The 22,853-nt window shown below is 39.1% G+C and overlaps 1 protein-coding gene and 1 pseudogene across 4 annotated transcripts in view; one reads left to right on the top strand and one right to left on the bottom strand.

Moving 5' to 3' along the window:
• Nucleotides 1–8,411: 8,411 nt before the first annotated feature.
• Nucleotides 8,412–22,853, top strand: part of Sepsecs (Sep (O-phosphoserine) tRNA:Sec (selenocysteine) tRNA synthase) — a 35,621-nt gene continuing 21,179 nt past the window's right edge. For 2 of the 4 annotated variants that reach the window (XM_076864449.2, XM_076864452.2), the window contains exons 1-6: nt 8,412–8,580; nt 9,349–9,503; nt 11,427–11,569; nt 12,120–12,278; nt 13,111–13,264; nt 18,104–18,206. In XM_076864449.2, coding sequence (XP_076720564.1) covers nt 8,467–8,580; nt 9,349–9,503; nt 11,427–11,569; nt 12,120–12,278; nt 13,111–13,264; nt 18,104–18,206 — 828 coding nt within the window. In that variant the 5' untranslated portion in view covers nt 8,412–8,466. The remainder of the gene's footprint in view (nt 8,581–9,348; nt 9,504–11,426; nt 11,570–12,119; nt 12,279–13,110; nt 13,265–18,103; nt 18,207–22,853) is intronic. The other 2 variants (XM_076864450.2, XM_076864451.2) reach the window with 2 other exon arrangements.
• Nucleotides 14,654–15,590, bottom strand: LOC143406293 (dnaJ homolog subfamily A member 1 pseudogene; annotated as a pseudogene).

Below are 22,853 nucleotides of genomic sequence, written 5' to 3'. Positions count from 1 at the left end.
TTTAATCAATAGGGAAACTGAGGGAAGATGAGAAGGTTGCAGGGTGAGGTTACTTCCTGCTCCTTCCAAAAGGGATTTGAGACCATTGCACAGGGAGCTGCTATTTTTAAGGAACACGGTCCCCAATGAGTCCTGTGAGTCACTCTTGATGAAAGGCTTACTCTGCCAAGCCAACAAGAGACTCATGGTGAGTCACCAAGACTCCAACTCTCTTGGATGTTGCTGGGAAAATTCTTCTCCCTCAACTTTCCATTCTGGATATTCCATAAAAACATCAATATTGGGCTTCACTTTATTGGTTTGGGATTGTGGCATCTGTTCTTCCCTTCCTGGCACTGCTGTTGTAGTGTGGGCAGCCTGGTCTCAGGAGAGGATAATGACTTCAGCTTAGTTACCTACACATGGGGCGGCTGGTCAGTCTTTCTCTTGACGTCCATAATGCAGGGAAAATAATAACACAACCAGGTGTGGTGAATGATTCTTTTTCTAAAAAAAAAATCTTTTCACGTGTGAAAAATATGGTCCTCAGTTGAGACTGTGGGCAGGAGCAGTGCACACACACTCAGTGGAAGGGTCAGGATTGAGTGCAGGAAACAGCACAATCTTAGATACTTGAACTTTGAACTCTCATGCAGGGGATGGGGAATTTTAAAAGTTGTCGGAAGGTCTTGTGCTGTGGGCTCTAGGCCGGGTGGCCAGAAAGACTCCTAGGGTACTACAGGAACACCTCCCTGGGGAGCTGTACCTTGGAGGCCACCTCTAGGGCTGCTGGTTTCAAGAGCCCTCTGCTGAGACCGGGTTGTCAGGAAGCCACACTGCCAACTCACACTGCCTGTGGACACTCAGGAGGCTGTAGAACATTCGCCCAAAGGCCCAAAGGCTCATATCTCTGCTACCTTGTTTGCCAACGACAAGAAAAGGTTGAATGGACTGTCCTCTGCTGCAGCTGCCTCCCAGTCTCAGGTGAATACAGTTGTCCCCAAGAGCACTGGATCCAGGACCCTTGTGGATACCAAAATCCTTGGTGCCCGTTGCCTTATGTAAAATGGCATGTTTGAATAAAACCCCCACACATCCTCCTTCCACTTTAGATCATCTCTGGGTGACTTAAGATACCCAACATAACATCAATTCTATCTAAATAGCTGCTATATTGGACTCTTTAGGGAATAATGACAAGGAGAAGTCAGTACATGCTCACACAGACACAATTTCTATTCTGAATACTTTTGGTTCATCTTTGTAGATATGGGAAACTGACCGTACAGTCTGATTGGCCAAACTTAACCGGCTTCTGAGACACTAGGTAAGAGTGAGTCTTGAGAATGTATTTGTTGGTTTCCAGGCCCTGGAGGGAAGATCCAGGGAGGGGTCTGCTTTTGCCACGCACCTAATATCATGCAGCATAGTCACTGTCCTGGGGACATGGCTGTCCCCTTCCCTGTTGTCATCACCCCCTTCCACAGAAGAGCGAACTAGAGGCCTTGGGTGATTTGCACACATATTTGTGAGGAGGGGAGTGGCACTGAACTCCATCTGCCTGATTGCAGAGACACTCCCCAGCCGTCCTTGGCCACCGTACCCTGCTCTTCATCACTGCCTCGCCACCTGCCACCACGCTGAAGTCGCAGGCTCCGAAACTCTCCCTCCCTCTGTTTCAGGTGTCAGCAAGCCCCAGGCTCCAGGGCTGTTCACAGGCTCCTGACAGGTCTCCTAACGGCTTTTCTCTGGCTCCTGCTTTTATAGGGAACAGGACCCATCTCTGCAGTCTTAGTGCTCAGAGGAAGCTTTCTCTGCTAACTCTCTTCCCTCTGGAGAGAGGACTGCTTCACTGATCCCAGGGAAGGTCTGAAATGGCCTCTGCTACATCCACTTCTGCTTTGTTTCCATCCCTCTCCAACAGAAATAGGGAAGATGAAGGCAAGACCCTGCTTTACGGATTTTTCTCAGTCTCAGCAAAATGTAATGGCTCCGCTCTGTTTTCTTCCTGGAATCACAGGAGGCTTCTCCCGGCAGCCCAGCTGCCGATTCTTCCACTCCTCCTCTCCCTTTCAACTGTTCCTTGGAGCTTGGCCTTGGTGTGGACGTGGATTTGCTCCAAATTTTTAAGAGGCCTCATTAACGAAGTTGGCAACTGATGGATCCTACCACGCCTCTTAAGAGAATCACCACGTCCCCTCCCGCAAACATTTTAAAACGCTCCTGAACGGAATGGTAAAGCAGTGTGGCCATCACTTTGTCTATTTGCATCTGCCATTGGAAAACACCTCCTCAGTTTAAAATGCCCTCAGGACACAAGTTGTCACCTATTTGTGCCTGGTCCCTGCTTGCTTTCCTCTCTCTACACCGGGGTTCATTCAGCAACCATTACATGATAGGCCACCTTTGGGACCCATTCTTGCTTATTCATTCTAAAATATTTGTGTATCCTTACCAGGCACTGTGCTAAGTGCTCAGAAGAGTGGGTGAATAAATAGTCAGTGTTTCCAGAAGCTTCCAATGCAGACATTACACAAGCAACCATTTTCTCCAAACTAGGTTCCTACTTAAGTAGTCAGGGAAGGCTTCCCAGAGGTGGCAACATTTATGTTGAGTGGAAAGTAGGAGGCTGCCATGTAGAATGAAGAAGAGGAAAACAGAGGAGCAGCAGGTACAGCACGTGGGAAGGTGCCGAGTGAGGAAAGGAAAGCGTTGGCATTTCAGGATCTACAAGGAGTCCCACTGGCCAGAGGGAGGAGCCGACTCAGGGTCCGTGGACCAGACCCTTAGGACCTGGTAGGGCGAGTAAGAACTTGGGATTATGTGCTCAGTGTGACAGGAAAGGGTTCAAGGGGAGGGGTGGGCTGCCCACTTAGAGTAACTGTCATGACTGAGTGGGGACTGGATTGGGACAAAGGGGAGAGGAGAAAATTGGAGGACAGCAGCTACTGAGGCTGCCCAGCATGGACTAGGGATGGAAGATTGGAGAGAGGTGTGGGTGGGATGTGAGTGTGGGGGAAGTGGAGGGGTCACTGATGCTGAGTGTTTTTTTTCAGTGATGCTGGGGCTCAGCGTCATGGGATCCTGCACCAATATGGCGGAGGGGGCTTTTCTGCCCACGGAGGCTAATGGCCTTATGACTCTTGACAACCTATCCTCTCTCCCCCCTGCTCATGTCTTGTTAGTCCATCCACAGTCCAGTGGATAGAACCCTGAGGCTGCACAGTTACCTGCCTACAGCTTGGACCATGGGTGCCTCCGGGCTCTGACAGTACTGTGGTGGTTAAGGACACAGTCTCCAGAGCCAGGCAGCCTGGCTCAAACCCTGACTCGTTCTCTGGTCTAATGGTGCAAGTCCATCTGGCGTCTCTGAGGTTTGGCTTCTTCAGTTGTAGAATGGGGTGAGGATGTGGCACGGGTTTCACTGAGTTGCTGGGAGGGTTGGATGAGGTACTGCTGGTAAAGTCCTTAGAACACGTCTGGCTCAGTGTTAGTCCTTAGCGGTGTGAATCAGTGGGGATCAGGTACCTCTGAGCCACCTGATCTCATTCTACACCCATCCTTACAGCAGGGTTTAGTGTCTCAAGGCATCTTCTATGTCTCAAGGCATCTTCTTCCAACCCCACAAGTGGACTAAGAAGAAAGGAGACTTTACCAAGTATCTCAGTGGGAGAAGGAGGGTGAGGTTTCCGTGGGAGTGCTCAGTGTCCCAGCTCAAAATCCCTATTGAAAATCTGGCCCCTTTCCTCTTGGTACACCCACTGCTAGGCCTCCCCAGTCCTGCAGTTTCCATGGCCTCTGGGACGGGGCCCCCCTTGCTCCTTCCTCTTAGTCTTTTCACAGAATCCACTTTTGGTTTTGCTCATCTTCTGTTTTCTTCTATAAACTGAATGTTTGTGTCCCTCTAACCCCCCAAAATAAGTTGAAATCTTACCCCTCAAGGTCCTGGTATTAGGGATGTGTCTTTTGGGAGATCCTGAGAGCAGAGCTTTCAGAAGGGCTTTGTGCCCTTGAGAAGCGACCTCCAGAGAGATCCATGACCCTTTCTGCCACATGAGGGTACAGCCAGAGCAGGCCACCCATCTATGAACCACAGAGCAGGCCCTCAGCAGGCACTGGATGTGCCAGGACCTTGATCTTGGACTTCTCAGTGTCCAGAACTGTGAGCAATGAGTTGCTCTTGTTTTAAGCCATTTTGTGATATGTTGTTATAGCAGCTCATAAGGGACTAAGCCATTTTCCATTTTCCTAATTTCTAGGCTTATAAATTCAGTCTCTCAGCCTTTTTTTACCTTTCTTTCTTTCTGTCATTCTCTTTCTTGAAAGAGGTTGACCAATTTAGAGAAGGCTAAGGATCCAGATCCTTACCTCCTGGGGACTCTTCAGTTGTCTCCATAGTCCATTTTATTGTGACATCTTTTGGACATATATGTTATTTTATCATCACAGTGAAAATCTGATGAAAGAATTGATGGTCAGAACTCCAAGGGATGCTGGGCTGGGGTTCTGGCTCAGTGGTAGAGCGCTTGCTTAGCACATGCAAGGCGCTGGGTTCGAGCCTCAGCACACATAAAAATAAATAAATAAAATAAAGGTATTGTGTTCAAGTACAACTAAAAAAAAAATATTTTAAAAAAAGAAGAATTCCAAGGGCTGGGGGTGTAACTCAGTGCAGGAGCACTCGCCTGGCATGCACAAGCCCCAAATTCAATCAGAATTTAAGGCACTGGATGGAATGCAAATGACCAGCATCATTAAAATCACGACAAAACAAGATCAAGTAACAGTTTCTTTAGGAGGCTTCGGAACCAGGAACCAAACTGCCCAACTCAAGCCCAGAGAACAAATCTCACAGCTTATGACAATCAACTTAAGACAGCCCATCAGCTTTCCCTTAAAGTCTCCATTAATGCCTTTTCTTCGTGGCCTTTCTCATTGATCCACGTATAGCAAGGCATTTTAGCGATGGCACAGATGCCCCTGTGACTGGCTAAGAAGAAATTTAGAGCAATGTGATTGTCCATCTCTGCTCATGCAGAGGAAGTGCAACTGATTTGTATTCCACTAAGTGCAGGGCGGCTTCGTTGCAACTTCTGCTTGAGCTAATGATGTCTCTTGCAGTCTTTGCTATCTGCATCACTCTCACCAGCATGAACAATGAATCAGTAATTCCCCCAGGGAGAGTGCTGGAATAATTATGACTGGCCTGGTTTTGGAGTTCATGTACGGTGGGGATTTCTAAAGTATGTGAGGCATTAGTCTGAGGCAAACAGGATTAGATGTCCTGGGCTGAAGAAAGTCGTATTCAGCAGGGACACCTGGAGATATAGGAAAAAAGAGTTACTCATGGCATGAGGTGAGAACCCAAGCTTTACATTAGCTGGGATACATATTTGGATTGCAATTAGCCTCATTTAGGAGGCAAGTATTTGGATCATCATCCTATTAGGGTTGTTGAATTTAAATTTAGAAATACACAGGGTCTGATCAATACTCTAATAATTGGTTCCTTTTCAAGGAGAGAGGGACACTAGCAAAGTTACAGGTTGATTCGCTTAAGATCATTTGTCCATGTAATTGCAAGCGGAAACATCATTGGTTGTGATTCCCTAAGGTCTTGTTTAATGAGATTGGAATTGTTCAGAGATTTTTATCATGGGGATATGGTGATGGATGATACATTCAGCAGTCAGTAAGACTGAGGGAAGTGGCTATTGTTGGGGATAACCCAAGAATGTCATTAGAATGAGCATGTTCCAGACTAACAATTATCTGGAATAAAAGGGAAAGAGGCCATTATGGAAAGATAAAAGCTAGAGGTCCATATAAAATACGCAAGCAGATTAAACAACAACGAGAGTTAGGCAGGGATCTTAGCCTAAAGCCTTGGGAGAAAACTGTCCTATTTGAGGTCATTGGCGTGTTCTGAAGGTCTTGGGTTGGCTGACAGCTTCAGAAGACTGGCTGTTTCTGGAAGGTATCTGAGAATCCTCAGTTTGAAGCACCTTGTTGGATTTGCTTTTCAGTTGTACAGAATTCAAAATTGCTTTTTTAGTTCTGAAATGTGAGCCCAGAGATTGGCTCCTCAGGATTTCACTGTTGTATTCATTGTTAATTGTACAGACAAGGCTCCTTGCAATGAAGTTCAAGAATAGTTTCCTCTTGGATATCTCTTCCAATAGATAACATTTCCTTGTTGGAGATCATGAAGAGGCTGTTTAGGAGGATGTGTGACTAACAGCATAGTGATCTTGGTGTTAGGACTGAGTACAGTACATGAATCTCTTGCAATATTGTGACATGTCTATGTGCAGTAGGACTGAGTCTGCTATCAGAGGTGGAATCTCTAAATGTCTGGGCCTTCCAAGACTGGATCACGCGGCCATAAAGGTTATTGGAATGGGAATATGTTAGATCAAGGAGACTCAAATGGTTCACAAGGTTTTGTTAATCTAAATGTAAATATGCCATTGATTCTTTCAACCTCTCCAGAAGATTTTGGGTCGTAAGGATGGTGTACTTTTGGAAGAAGATTATAGATTCTTTATAATAATTTCACAATTGAAAAAAGGGTAATGACTTAACAATGTTCACATAAAATGTGTGCCTCGGTCACTTTATATAAAAGTTGTTTTGCCTCAGGTTGGAAACATAAATTCAAGTAGCTTTTTGAAACTGTAAGGGATGTAGCTTTTTGGCAAGGAAGTGCCATGGGCCACCCTGAAAATAGATACACAGTAAATAAAATACATTTAAAAAATTGGTTTGATGGTGGTTAAAACAAACAAACTCTTGAGTCTTGTTCCAGGCCCTACCTCCCTTTTACAGATTTTCCAGGGATATGCTGTTGACAGGTAACACATGACTTCAAAATAACCTTACTGTCTTTTTTAAAGTTTCACAACTAATGCTGATTTGTGGTAGTAACCAATTGGTTTACACTACGATGAGTATTTCCATGAAGAAATGTAATTTCATGCAGAATAATCAGATTTCCCTATTCTTTCTTTTCAAAATCAGGGACTAGACACTGTCAAGGTAGAAGGACCCAGTGCAAGAAAGGTGCTCAACTTATGGGAAGGTGAAGAAGCAGAGAGAGACAGGAGAGGGGCAGGGCCAGCAGGTAAGGTGAACCCTTCCTGCTCATAGGCCAGTCACCACCTCCTTCAGTCTTGCCCCACCTGCCTACAGTTACCACCTAGTCAGTCCATTCAAACCAGGACACAACTTGCTTATGAATGGAGTGTCCTCTGGAACTCTATGAAATAATCCCTTTGTTGTGTACTTGTGGTTAGTAGTTTTTGCTGATTTCCGTGGTGTAAATGCTCTCACCGTGTCTAATTTCAAGGCACCAACTTCTGAATGGGAGTTGAAAAAGATATGCAAAAGTGCACCATTATTATTGTGTTTCCATCACACAGATACAATGGATGAAAGTAATCTGAGAAGCATAGATAATAAATATAGTAACATAACTAGAAAGTGGTGAATTTTGAGTATTTTGCTTTTAATGTCATTCTGTGTAAGCTCATATAATTTAATTTTAGGAGTATCTATTTAAAGACTAGCTCACAAAAATACTGAACATTTAACAAGCAGCTTTCACAATCAAGTGTGAAACAGTGTAAATGGGCTCTAGTATACTAGTGAGTGAGGACAATGCCAGGGATTACTATAGGCTTACCTAAGATGAAGATGAGGAGGAAACTGAAGGCAGGGATCCTTTTTATTTATGTCTTTAGCACTTGTAGGTTATTCAAGAGCCAAAGTAGTTCATTCATTTTTTACCCCCTCCTATATTCTGGGCATCGTTTTAGGTACTAGGGGGAGAAGGAGCACTGCAGCAAAAGTCAAGGCTCTTACATTTATTGGGGGGGCTATGTAGACACATGTCTGTGATTCCGGTGATGGGGAACAAACGTTATGGCTGAAAGTTCTGTAGTGCCAAAGAACAGGAGTGGAGCATTGCCATTTCATATGGGGTTGTCAGGCAGTTGTGAATGTCTTGGAACCTGACAGTGCGCATAAGGTTGATTCTGCGCAGATCTTAATCAACCAACAAGGTTGGAACACAAAGGAACGCATTTCTTTTTTCTTATGATGCCCATGCAATTGCACTTCTGTATGCTCAGCAGTTCACCCAAGTGCGAAGTCCTTTCTAAAGTTCTCGTCTTGGTCTCAGAAACACTAGGGTTTAACTAGACCAATCAGATGCTCGCAGTCCGAATTTTGACACTGACTCCTCCCATCTCCGCCAGAAGCCGGCTAAATGTGAGGACGCCCTGGCGCATGCTCAAAGACTCCAAATTCCTGGTGTCCCGGCTACAGGTTTGCGCATGCGCAAGAGGGGGCGTTGCTGGTCGTTATCTGTTTTTGTCCCAAGGTCCTGCCGTACCGTCCAGGCGGCGAGTTGCATTCTGGTTCCGTCGGTGGTCGGTGTGTGGGGAACTGTACTTCAGTCTACCCGTCTCCGACGCCAAGGGCGTCATGAACCGCGAGAGCTTCGCCGCGGGCGAGCGGCTGGTGTCGCCGGCTTACGTGCGGCAGGGCTGTGAGGCCCGCCACTCGCACGAGCACCTCATACGGCTGCTTCTGGAGAAGGTACCGAGGTGTCGGTCCCCTCCCCAGCCGCGCGCCCGCAAGGCTCCGGCCCCGCCCCGCGCCCCGGTCGGTGCCGGGTCCTGCTAGCAGGCTGCCGGGTAGAGTTCTTCCCGGACGGTCGCAGCTCGGCTCGCCCCGCGCTGCTCGCTGCGCTCAGGTCCTCCCCAGCCTCGCCGCAGCCTGCGAACCCGGAGCCTGGCCTACGGGGCCAAGGGGTCTCGGCTTGGAGACCTCTTCTCTGCTCTCCGAACCGAGTGGTCCCAGCCCAGCTCGTTTCCCCTTGTTTGCGGAAAGGGCAAAGTCCGAGTCTTTCGCGCTCCCAGGGACTCGGGGACACTGGTCCACCACGAGCCAGCTCGGGACTCGGGGTCTTGCCCCGCCGCCCCCCGCCCCCGGGTGCCTGAACTTTAATTTCACTAGTTCGACAGCCCTAATTATGGCCCCTGGTTGGAGTCGTCTTCACTGACAACACGGTGTATTGGTTCCCACTCACTCAGACTTACTGAAACTTATACCCCAGGATCGCGTTTGTCATCACTTCTCGCAATCTGCAGATAGTCGTAATCAAGTGTAATAGGAATGTTGTGCCAATTTGAGGTTTCTTCATAGTGCTGAATTTTATCTCAATTTTAGGAGCAAGGAGCGTGGCAAAATACACATTTAAAAAGTTTAAAATACATTGATGTAGGGTTTATTTACATCGTCTTGAGAACGATGGTTTACTAGAATATAATTACTAGTTTAAAAAATTTTTTTTTATTTTTTTAGGGCAAGTGTCCAGAAGATGGTTGGGATGAAAGTACTCTTGAACTCTTTTTACATGAGCTTGCAGTCATGGATAGCAACAATTTCTTGGGCAATTGTGGTGTGGGAGAAAGGGAAGGGAGAGTGGCATCTTCATTAGTTGCTCGTCGTCATTACAGGTATGTTTTTTTAAGTAGATGTGAAATCATTTTTTTTTTCTTTTTGAGGGATGGTAAACATAATGGTGGCAGTATTTGGCTTATAAAATTGTCCATTGGCAAACCACTTTATTGTTCAAACGGGCTTGGAATCCAGATTCAACAAGGAGATGGAAACAGTTTATCTGAGCAGGTGCTTTTGGAAGACAAAAGAGTAGAATTACTAATATCTGGTGTTTCCCCTGTCAGGTTCTGGGTTGTTAACAGCACAACTCGAATGTTCTGAAAAGAATGTTTGATCTTGTGGTTGTAAGGGTTTTAAATACTTTAAGGTTGTTTATAGATTTCCATTTCTCTTTTAACATTGCAAGTTTTGTCGGAGAATGATGTATAGTTAGAACTTTAAAACATTGCCCATCTGTATCTAAGCTGAGTCCCATTTTATGAATATTTGTTTTTGTTGCAAAAAAATAGGAAAAGGTGTATTGGATTATTAATTCACTTTTATTCATTATTTCAGAAAGCTTTTCTTCAGTTCTGATAATCATGAAATTATGAAGTGATAGTGATTTTAAATATGATCATTTCTTTCTGTTTTTCAACCTTTCTGGAAGATAAATATAAAAACTCTCTTAAAAACTCCTATCTTCCATGATTTTAAATCATGATGAAATTTTCCTGGGCGTAATAGGATCTTTTTAAGCTAAATTGTTGAAGTCAGAACTAATGATCATGAATGCATGAATTGAATGAAGATTTCCTATTTAACAATTTGTTTATAACATAGTTGGTAAGTAATAAATGCTTTGTTTATGAGGTTTTGATGGTAAGGAAGTGTAACACTGTGTTCTGTGATAATCCCATTACACAGAATTTATGATCTGCTTAACTATAAATTACAAATTATTTCAGATTACAAATAGATTTTTATTTTAAAAAGTATTGAGACTTTTTTTTAAATGTATAAGTCATGTAGTTTAAAGTCAGTGGGTTGTCACTGTTATTTTTAAGAAGCATATATGTCTTTTAAAATTAGGACAATTTTTGAAACAAGTTCATTGCCATTAGAACTTACTCCACTTCTCTGGTTACATAGTGTAGTTTCTGTTGTTGCCTAACAAACCATGCCAAAACTTAACGGCTTGAAACAGGTATACATTATTATTTCTCATAGTTCTCTGTGTTAACTGAACTTAGCAGAATGATGATTGTTTGTTTTGCCTCTTTGGTACAGTTGTGGTCAGATGTTGGCAGCCAGTTTAGTCATCTGAAGGTTCAAATGGGCATTTTATTCAAGATGACTTACTCACATTATATGGGAACTCTGATGGCCTCTATTTGACTTGGGCTCCTCCCAGCATGGCAGCTTGATTTGGAGAGAGGGCATCCTAAGAGTGAGCTGTTTAAGGATCCTGGTGGTGGGCTGGGGTTGTGGCTCAGTGGCAAAGCACTCACTTAGCATGTTTGAGGCCCTGGGTTCGATCCTCAGCACCACATAAAAATAAATAAAATAAAGTTATTGTGTCCAACTACACCTAAAAAATAAAATTAAAATTTTAAAAAAAGAGTCCTGGTGAAACTGTAGGTAGGGCCTCTTATGAACTAGCTTAGAGGTTCCAGACAGTCATTTCTGCTAAACTCTTACTGGGTAGGCAAATCACTAAAGCTAATCTGGATTCAGATGGAGGGGAAATTAGACTTCATCACCTGGTGTGGGCAGGGAAAAAAGAAATTGATGGTAGCCATCTTTGGAGACTAGATACCATCACAAAAATATTTCAATTTAAATAGGATATTTTCACTCTATTAAATATAGTTGATATTATACCAGTTGATACATATATATTCAATAGCTGAATATTGCCTCTGTTTTTTTTTTTTTTTGTTATTGTGATTGAATACTTGTGTATTGAATCACTTAAAATACTGAGTGTATTTGTCCAGTCTTTGCCCCATTTTTTTGCTTAGGCTCATTCATGGGATTGGACGTTCGGGGGATATTTCTGCTGTGCAACCAAAAGCTGCAGGCTCTAGCCTTTTGAACAAGATTACTAATTCTTTGGTCCTGGACATCATAAAGTTGGCTGGTATGTACTGTAGTAATCATAAGACATTTGGTGACCAAGGGTGTATACCTTTGCCTAATTTATTTTATTAGTGCCTCCTTCTAAAAAGAATATAACTGGCTTTTTTTTTTTTTTTTTTTTTTGGTATGGGGGAATGAACCCAGGGTCCCTTAACCACTGAGCTACTTCTCAGCCCTTTTTATATTTTGTTTAGAGATAGGGTCTCCCCAAGTTGCTTAGGGCCTCACTAAATTGCTGAGGCTGACTTTGAACTCATGATCCTCCTGTTTCAGCCTCCTAAGCTGCTGGTATTACAGGCTTGCACCTGTGCCCAGCATAACTGGCTTTTAAAAGGACACATAAGAAGTGTTACTGAATAAGATAGAAAATCAGTCATAACCCCAGAGGATGAATTTGACAGTGACCTTTCTGGGAGTAAGTACAGAAAAACAAATACTCAGGCTATGACTCTTATTTATTTGAAAAAAGAAATATATCATTTCTCTAAAAAGGATGTTAGTTTTTCAATGGTAACTAATTTTTTTTTTTTTTTTTTACTTCTTATTTGTAGGTGTGCACACAGTGGCCAATTGCTTTGTAGTTCCTATGGCAACTGGTATGAGTCTAACTCTGTGTTTCTTAACATTACGACACAGAAGACCAAAGGCAAAGTATATCATATGGCCACGAATAGACCAGAAATCCTGTTTTAAATCCATGATCACCGCAGGTAAAAAAAGAGAAGTGGCCTATATAGTGTTTTAAATGTCCTAATGAGAAAATACAGAATTTTTATGTACAGATAGATAAATGAAAAATTAACTAAATCTGTTCCGTATTTCTTTTTTTATTGTAATAAAATGTACATGATGTAAAATATAGTGGATATATTGCTTATACAACTTTTAGGTTTATAGATACTAAATGTTTACCATTAAAGTTTATGTAATTATTATTTGTGGGACCTATTGATTGCTAGTTAAATAAACTCTTTCCATTGAAGATTTAAACAAAAATTTTATATTTTAATCACAGAAGGCTCTTGTGAGTTGAGATGGGCCAGTGATCCTCAAGCTAGTGAAATCAATTACAGTTTTCTTTAAAGGTGAAACTTTGATGTTTGTGATTTGTTTCAGTCCTTGAATTTATATTATTATTTATGTCCATCTCTGAAATAAAGTGAGCTGTAAATTAAAACTGAAATATTGCCAGAGAATGAGCAGACTTGGACTAGTGATCCTTTTTGTTATCAATATCTGTTATTACTTCTGTAGATTCTATTTAATTTTTGTTTTTATTATTTTCCAAAGTTGTTATTTTTTTTTTTTTTTGTCACATCAAAGTGTTAAAAAGGTTTGTGATCCTAATTATCTAGTCTTTCACGTCATTTTGACCTGGCTTTGACTAATGTGAGCATTGTGCCAGGTCTTTATTACTAGAGGAAGGCTCATCAATCAAAATATTTAGAGTTCTTACATGGAACAGCACTGCCGTGTCAAGTTCCAAGATCTGACTTTATTTTTGTTCACCCTAACATTTAGATTTCTGATTGGCTTGGTTAGGTTTTGAGCCGGTGGTGATAGAAAACGTGTTGGAAGGTGATGAGCTGTGCACAGACCTGAAAGCCGTGGAGGCTAAAGTCCAGGAACTTGGGCCTGATAATGTTCTGTGTGTTCATTCTACTACATCCTGTTTTGCTCCAAGGGTGCCTGATAGGTAAACGATTTATGGATATTGACCTTTACATGTTTGTCAGTCTCTTAAATAAAGTGTTATATACTAATTCTAAAATATGCTTAAATAACATTTGGTGGTAAATAGTGGATGGTCCTAGGAGATTAGATTAACCTTATGGAAAAATAACATAATGGCTTGGGAAAGTAAATATTTACTGCAGAAGAAGGAAAAACAATTAGTACAGGGGTGGAGATCCCTTTGTCACCTGAATAGAAGCAGGCCATATATTTTCTTGCCTTTTTTGTTTTTTGTGGTACTAGGGATTATACCCAGGGCCTTGAATACACTAGGCAAGCCCTCTATCACTGAGTTGTCTCTAGTCTTTTTTATTTTTATTTTGAGACAGTCTTGCTAAGTTGCCCAGGCTATCCTTGAATTTGCCATCCTCCTGCCTCAGCTTCCCGAGTTCCTGGGTTTACAGGTTTGCACCATATTCCCAGCTTGCTTTCTTGCTGTGTATCTTGTTTCCAGTCTCTTAGCATCTTTTTCCTTATTTAAAAAAAATTTTTAATTTGTTTTAATTAGTTATACATGACAGTAGAATGCGTTTATGCACTTTCATTTTCTCATTGTTTTAAGTAAAAATTTCTTTTCCAAGCTAAATGCTGAGTTTAATTGTTTTCATTGCTCTCTTTACTTCTTTGACCTTATTGTTAGTTTTCAGATATAGGAACTATTAGTATTAACAGATTTTAAATGGAATATTTTAGGATTATTTATTTTCCTTTGAGATTTTTTTAATTGGAAGATTAAATTCTGATGTTTATTAAATGTTCATAGTGGTTGTCTTTATTTTGAGAATGGTATAAATATTTAAGAAAATAAAAGTAAACAGGAAATAAAAACAAATATTTACTTTTCTAAAGAATAGCCACAAGTTTTTTTTCTGAAAATGTAATAGCACTTTAGTTTGTTAGTACAGATTTCTGTTTTTGAAAGTAGTTGTTTTTGTTTCATTTTAGTATTTTGAACGGAAGTACTAATAATTTGTAAGAACTATATTGACTTTGGACTTATTAATAAGTTACACTCTGGCTTTCATAGAATCTCATTATTTGGCAGTAATGAATGCATGTTAGCTTGTATTATAGACAGATTTGGAGAGAGACTTTTTAAACCATGCTCTTGAAAATTTACCTTGCTACATTCATGAACCTGTGAATTCTATTTTTTATTATATTGTGTACACTTTAGTGGTTTTTATTCTTTACTTAAAAGCATTTAAAATTTGTATTGAAATATTTTTTCAGAGGTTTTATATTTGTGTTTATTCTTCATTTAACTTTTAAAATACTACTATAATTGAATATTGTTTTTAAAACAAAAACAATAGCAAGTAGTGAGCATATTATGATCATAGTCCTTCACTCATTCACTACTACATATAAAATGCCTGCAGTGAATGTTATTTACTGGCCCCCTTAAGAGGTTTGACACTGAAACCACCTCTGGGCTGATGTTCTTCATCCTTATATGCTTCTCGATTATAATAGCGTCATCTTTCCTGATTTGGATCAAAGTCCATCATTTCTACCAGATCCATTTCATTGATCTCTTCTAATTCCTTCCTCTGATATAGGAGTTTTTCCAACAAAGAAAGTTTGTCAGGAGGGAGAAAGCCATTTTCAGGAAAGTTTACCTTAAACTCGATGGTTAGGTGACCCTTTCATTTGGTCTATGATAAATTGACATACCTTCATTTAGCACACACTTTATATCTCCATGCTAGACAGTATGACTGGATGAGAGGTGATGATTGTGGTTCGATTATCAAAGAGTGATACTGGCTTCTGGAAGCCACATAATGCTTCTACCAGCTATATGTCCATATACATGAAGAGGCCTTCTCCTTGTCAAATAAAAACAGCATGGGCCTTCTGATCTAACACAACAAAAATATCTCCTGGTTCCAGTTCTGGCTCTTGGTCTCCTTCACCTTGGAATGTTATCTTCAGTCCATCTTTCATGCCTTTGTCAATATTAACTTCTAGAATCATCTTCTCTCAAACTATCTTCCTTCTATTGCAGCTTTTACATCTATCTTTAGGACTGATCCATTCCCGCTGACCTGGGCTCTCCATGTACACAGACTGAATTTGGTGAACCATTCCAGGTCCTATCTGATGAATTCTTATTTGCATTCCAGTACCTTGGCATTTGGGACAGCACTCTACTGCCCCTTTCTTACCACCTCAGCCTTCACATTTGTCACAAATCACATTCTTTTGTAGAGCTGGTTTTCTTGTGCACCATTATATTAATCTTCTAATGTTACTGAGAGCTGATGCACAACATTTTTGCCTTTTCTCTTTCCTTTGGATTCTTATCCTTGGTACTTCAAGGCCAGTTTCCTATAAGCCTTTTTCAGTTCTTCCTGGGTGGCATTGGGTTTGACCCACCCCTAAACATCATAGTAAGTGGTTTCTTTCACCATTTTCTACAGCTGGTGAGCAGGCTAGGGCCATTATAGGGGAGTGGGTGGGAGGTTGTAACTGTGCAGCTTGGGCAGCTGCAGCTCCTCCACCTCTCATTTCTATTCTTGTTTGTTGGTTTTGCTATCTAGGAAAAAATTAATGTGATAAAGAACTCACTTTTCCAAAAATAGCATGTGGGGCTATAGCTCAGTGGTAGAGCGCTTGCCTTGCATATGTGAGGCACTGGGTTTGATTCCCAGCACCACATAAAAATCAATAAAACAAAGGTATTGTGTCCATCTGCAACTAAAATAAATAAATAAATAAAAATAGCATGTGGATATTTACATTGGTTGGATTATCTATCCTTGGGGAGAGTTTTATTTTTATTTTGACTAATGTTTACAGTATGCATGGCGCAGTGTTGAGTATTTTACATCTATTATCTCTGTTAGAAAAAAAATGTTAAATTTTTTAATCAGCAAAATTGTCATTTGTCACTTTTTAGTAGTGTTATGTAATGAATGTTTCTTTTCTTTTTTTTGTAGTTGGACACAACACCTTTATTTTATTTATTATTTTTATGTGGTGCTGAGGATCGAACCCAGTGCCTCACATGTGCTAGACGAGCACTATACCATGAGCCACAACCTCAGCCCCATGAATGTTTCTGTTAAGAGGGAAGTTCAGGAAAAAATGGCATGTATAGTTAGTGATATATTTGAATTTCTGATTTTATTAAATTTTACAATTACATTTTGATTCCTTTATGTCAAGTGTACTTCCTTTAATACCTCATTTTAATGGTATGGCATATATTTTATTTTGATTAGATAACTGAAATATTATAGGGGAAATATTCTTTAAAGAGATGTTAAAAGAAGGATATCATTTCTTTTAATTAAACACCTTAAATTAGCTTACATTAGTTGGATTATCTGATCCCTATGGAAATTATTTTTCTGCTTCTTGCTTTCTATTTAATGTATTTTCATAATCCTATTAATGAATTTGATCAGATTATTTAAAACTATACTCACAAGTGATTGTATTCTTTTTAAAATATAATTTTGATTTTATTATGGTACATTATTTTCAAGGAATTTTTTTTTTTTTTTTTGTGGTGCTGGGGATTGAATCCATGGCCTTGTTCATGTGAGGCAAGCACTCTACCAACTATATCCCCAGCCCCAAGGAAGTTCTTTATTAGGGAATGTTTTTATTAGATCACATATATGTGAAAGTGCCTTTTCTCTTGTGAATATATGAATCACAGAAGGTCTGATTTGTTAAAAACATCTGATTACTTTTAAGTAACAAAATAATTTCTATATTGATTTGTGAAGTTTATGAAAATAGATGATAAAATGAGTTTTCAGTTCATAAAATTCAGGGATACAAATTGAAAATGAAAATTTTTGTTGAGCACAATAATCTTATTTCTATTTATAGTTTGAAAACATGAATACACATCTACTTAAAAAAAGAAAATGTATCATGTATAATGTATAATATCATGTATAAAATGTATTATATATAATATATATTTGAAATATATCCTTTTAGAAGAAAATTTTTATTATATAAAGATACTTTGCTTTCAAATTCTTTTATGTGAAAGGAAGCTTTAAAAGAAATAATTTTCTTAAACCATAGGAATTAGTTTTAGTTTCATAGTGAAGACATTTCTATTACAGATGACTTCAGTCATAAATAGCATTTGGTTTTGTGAAGAACCCTTTTTATTATGTACTGAGATTTATTAGCTTCATTTAAAGTTAGATTGAAATTGTCTTAATGTGAGAGGTGTAAAATGAAAAAGTGTGAGTGAATAATTACAGATTTAAGCAATTATTTAAAAGATTCTGCTTGTATACAAGGTATTAGAAAATGGCACTTATTTTGGTACTGAAACATTTCAACATCCTGTACTTTTAATACATTAAACTTATTTGAAAATGTGTTTTTTATGATGGTTTAAAGTGAGTTTTCTGAAGATTTCCAGATGTGTTAGTTATTTTGCAGATACTAGCATTGGTATGGTAAGCAACTGGTCGAATTTAAAAAAGAATATATCATTTTGTGAGGGGTCAATATAAATAATCTTCTTGCTTTGTTTACAGGAATGTTTTTTAATGATTTAAAAGTTACTATCTACGTAAATTTTTATAATTTTTTCTTATTTATTGGTAACGTTAATTTAAAAGGTTTTTTTAGGCTTTTCTAAAGTGCTTGCTTTGTATTTCCAAACTGCTGAATTATATATGCTGAGAGAGTACAGAAGAAATTTCAGTGTCCCCCTGCCCCCTGTATACATTAATGTTGATTGTTAAGTTAAAAAAAGTTTCCATATTGTAATTTATAAAGCATAGTGTATGACTTCCTGTTGTGTATTTGTGCTTAGATTAGAAGAGCTGGCTGTGATTTGTGCTAATTATGACATTCCACATATAGTCAACAATGCCTATGGAGTGCAGTCTTCAAAGTGCATGCATCTTATTCAGCAGGTAAGAGTTTAAAAAGATATGTTAAAAAAAGTAGATTTTGGGCCGGGTTTGTGGCTCAGTAATAGAATGCTTGCCTAGCATGTGTGAAGCACTGGGTTCAATTCTCAGTACCACATATGAATAAATAAAATAAAGGACGATTGACAAATGAAAAATAAAAATATATAAAAGTAGATTTTAACATTCACCAGGATAGTTATTTTTATCTTACAACCTTAAATAGTAAAAACAGTTATGTAGCACTCTCTAATATTGCTTAAAAATTGGGTGCATTAGAAACTTGCATTCAGTATCCTCTCAGTAAAAGTCCTTATTCCTTGGTAGTATGGTGGTATTTGGACAATACTTTTGTTAGTCCCAAATCGGTGTGAAAGTATTTCAGTAGTTTTTAACTTTCTGAGAATGTTTCATGGCCAGGATTCTCATTTTTCTAATATATTATTTTAGAAATTTATAGTATTTTGTTCACATTTCCTATTGGTTCATTATAGTTGCCTTATAGTATTTAAAAAATTGTACTATTTTAAAAACAATTGATGAATATGTTTTGTATTTAAGGAATCATTTTACCTTATTATTCTAGATTTTATTTCATTTAGAAACATTTTAGCATAAACTATCGAGTTATGGGGATTTTTTGTTTTTTTGTTTTTTATGTTTGTTTTTGGTTTTATTTATGGTACTAGGGATTGACTCCAGGGGGTTCTACCACTGAGCTGTGTTCCCTTTTCTTTATTTTTTATCTCTACATAAGTTGCCTCGGCTGGCCTGGAACTTGTGATCCTCTGGCCTCAGTTCCTGTGTTGCTGGGCGTTTTAGTCAGCTGTTTCACTGCTGTGACTAAAGGGACCCAACCAGAATAACTGTAAAGAAGGAAAAGTTTATTTAGAAGCTCATGGATTCAGAAATCTTAGTCCATAGAAGGTCCACTCCAATCCCTGGGGCTCAAGATAAGGTTGAACATCATAGAGGAAGAGTGTGGCAGAAGGAAGCAGCTCACATCAGAATTAGGAAGCAGAGAGAAAGGGATACAGAATAAATATCCAGGTACAAAATATATATCCCAAAGCCACGCCCCAATCCCCACCTCTTCCAGCCACACCCTGCCTTTTCAGTTACCACTCCGTTAATCCCAAGCAGGAGATTAATTCACTAATTGGGTCAAGGTTCTCACAACCCAATCATTTCGCCTCTGAACCTTCTTGCATTTTCTATCACGTGAGCTTTTGAGGGACACTTCACATCCAAACCGTAACACTGGGATTACTAGTGTGGACCACTATGGCCAGCATTGTTTTGTTTTTAATATAAGCATCAGCTAGATCCTGATGATCTGTCTTGGGTTTTAAGTTTAAAATATGCCTGTTTCCCATTCCATTCAGAATAAGTCTGAGGTCTAGCTTTCAGGACTTTGCATGTTCAGGCCTCTGCTGCCCCTCTCACCTGCTCTGCTCTAGCAGAGCCTTTCAGTGCCTCCATCATGCCGCAGGTGTGCCTGCTTCCAGGCTTGTGCTCCTGCTCATCCCTCTTCCTGGATTCCTTTTGTTGACTTTTATTGCTTCTCCCCTCACTTTTCTTTAGGCTGATAAGACTTTTTTAGATATCTTATCTAAAATAACACTCCCCTATTCCTTGCTAGTATTTCCCATGGCCCTTTCCCTCTTTTATCTACTCATTGTTTTTTTTTGTTTGTTTGTTTTGTTTTTATTTTTGTTTATTACTGGGGATTGAGCCACTGAGCCACATCCCCAGCCTTTTTTATTTTTTATTTTGAGACAGGGTCTCACAAAGTTGCCCAAGCTGAATTTGTACTTGTGATCTTCCTACCTCAGCCTCTTGAGTTGTTAGGATTATAGGTGTGCACCACCATGCCTGCTTTGTATTCATTGATTTTAAGATGCATAGTTCCACATTGTGATGTCTCTGAAATTGGAGTGTCTTATGATCAGTGATGTCTTATGACGTAAATTATCAATATTTTGTGTTACATAGTGATAAGTAAGATAATAATCTTAAAATTGATGGCCTCTTTCTATTTTTCTCCATAGCTTTTTTAATCACTTCTTCTATGTTTACTTTTATTAATTGATAGTAGTTAGAATTAAGGTTTTGTTAAGGTTAGAATTTTGTTTACTGTTAGTTTCTATGTATTTAGGACAATAATTAGTATCTAATACAAAATTGACACTCAGTAACTGACTACTGAACATAGTGAAAGCATAAGTGAAGTGGTACTATGTTTATTTACCTGTGTGGATAATGATTTTAATACACACATTCAGTTTTTTTTGGTACCAGGGATTGAACCCAGGGGCACTTAACCACTAGGCCACATCCCCAGCCCTTTTTTGTATTTTATTTAGAGACAGGGTCTTGCTGAGTTGCTAAGTGCCTTGCTAAGTTGCTGAGGCTGGCTTTGAATTCACGAACCTCTTGCCTTAGCTTGCCAAGCTACTGGGGTTACAGGTGTGCTCCATTGCACCTGACCACATACTCAGGTTTGACACGTATGATTTGTGTTATGTATACTTAAGTTATTCAAAAATTTGACCTTTTCCAACATAATGAATGTACTGAGACCTAGTAAATACTATTTGGTATTTTTTTTTTTGGTTTTTAAATTTTATATGTACTAGTTTCATCTTTTTTTAATGTTTTCTTATTTACTTATTAATTGGTTCTAATGAGTTATACATGACAATAGAAAGCTCTTCAATTTACTGTACACAAATAGAGCAGAATTTTTCACTTCTCTGATTGTACATGAAGTAGAGTCACATCATTCATGCAGTCATACATGTACCAAGAGTAATGATGCACATCTCATTTCACCGTCTTTCCTATCCCTTTGCCCCTCACCCATCCCCTTTGCCCGATCCTCCACTTATCTCATGCACCCCCTACCCCCCATATGAATTATCAGAGAAAACATTCAGCCCCTGTTTTTTTGAGATTGGCTTATTTTGCTTAGCATGATATTCTCCAACTCTATCCATTTACCTACAAATGTTGTAATTTTATTCTCTTTTAATGCTGAGTAATGTTTCATTGTGTATATGTACCACAGTTTCTTCATCCATTCATCTATTGAAGGGCATCTAGGTTGCTTCCACAGTTTAGCAATTATGAATTGTGTTGCTATAAACATTGAAGTGGCTGCATTACTGTAGTATGCTGTTTTTAAGTCTTTAGGAGTGGGAAAGCTGGATCAAATCATGGTTCCATTCCAAGTTTTCTATGGAATCTCCATACTGCTTTCCAGATTGGTTGCACCAATTTGTAGTCTTACCAGCAATGTATAAGTGTGCCTTTCCCCCCACATCCTTGCCAACACTTATTGTTGCTTGTATTCTTGATAACTACCATTTTAACTGGAGTGAGATGAAATCTTAGTTTTTATTTGCATTTCTGTAATTGCTAGAGATGTTAAACATTTTTTCATGTTTGTCGATCGATTTTATATTTTCTTCTGAGAAGTGTCTGTTCAGCTCCTTAGCCCATTTATTGATTGGGTGGTTTGCTTTTTTGGTGTTAAGTTTTTTGAGTTCTTTATATATCCTGGAGATTAGTGCTCTGTTTGACATGTGTGTGGCAAAAATTTGCTCCCACAGTGTAGGCTCTCTCTTCACTTCGTTGATTGTTTCTTTTGCTGAGAAGAAGCTTTTTAGTTTGAATCCATCCCATTTATTGATTCTTGATTTTGTTTCTTGCACTTTAGGAGTCTTGTTAAAGAAGTCAGGGCATAATCTGACATAATGAAGATTTGGGCCTACTTTTTCTTCTATTAGGCATAGGGTCTCTGGTCTAATTCCTAGGTCTTTGATCTATTTTTGAGTTGCTTGTTTCATGAACATGGTTATTATGATAGTAGTAGCTGATTTGCTTAATTTCTTTATTCAGAGTTTATATCCGTTGGGATGTCATTGGCATCTGTAGCAGAAGCTCCAGTTGGCTTAAGCAATAAGGAAGTGGATTAGTGTAGGTAACTTAAACCCAAAGGTGAAGTGGGTTTTAGCCATGATATATCAGGATTTCTTAAAATCATTACTAGGATCACCATTTTTCTTTTTCTTTTTTTCTTTTTTTTAGTTGTTGATGGACTTTTATTTTATTTATTCATATGTAGTGCTGAGAATGGAACCCAGTGCCTCCCACATGCTAGGCAAGCACACTTCCACAGAGTTGCAACCCCAGCCCAGATAACCATTTTTCTTTTTATCATTTGCTTGGTGTCATTTTTGTTATTCCTTAACTTTTTAAGGCTTTCTCACAGTTCTAGACTAGATTATACCTAATTTGTATGGAAGCAAGGGGAGGGTGTACAGTTTTCTAAACTGGAAATCTTGGTAGACATTTTGTTTCAATTTCTCATTTGTATTGCTCCCCTCTCTTTTCTCCTTCTTCTTCATCTCTTTAATGTTTAGTAGTCTCAGTTCTTTTGAAAATTCAAATATATCACATTAAAATTTAGAAAAGTGCAGGAAAAAGTAGAAGATCATTTATAACCATCTTACCTTTATAAATGCCACTAATAATTTTTATGTATCTATGTTTTCTCTTTATATGTATTACTTTTTACATATAGTCATTATATACATTTAACATTGAATTTTAAAAATTTTATTTATTTAGATGTTGGTGGACCTT

Source organism: Callospermophilus lateralis, chromosome 8 (genome assembly GCF_048772815.1).
Source record: "Callospermophilus lateralis isolate mCalLat2 chromosome 8, mCalLat2.hap1, whole genome shotgun sequence".
Classification (NCBI taxonomy): Eukaryota; Metazoa; Chordata; class Mammalia; order Rodentia; family Sciuridae; genus Callospermophilus; species Callospermophilus lateralis.
The sequence above is the reverse complement of the archived record's forward strand: the minus strand, read 5'-3'. Positions and strand labels throughout refer to the sequence as shown.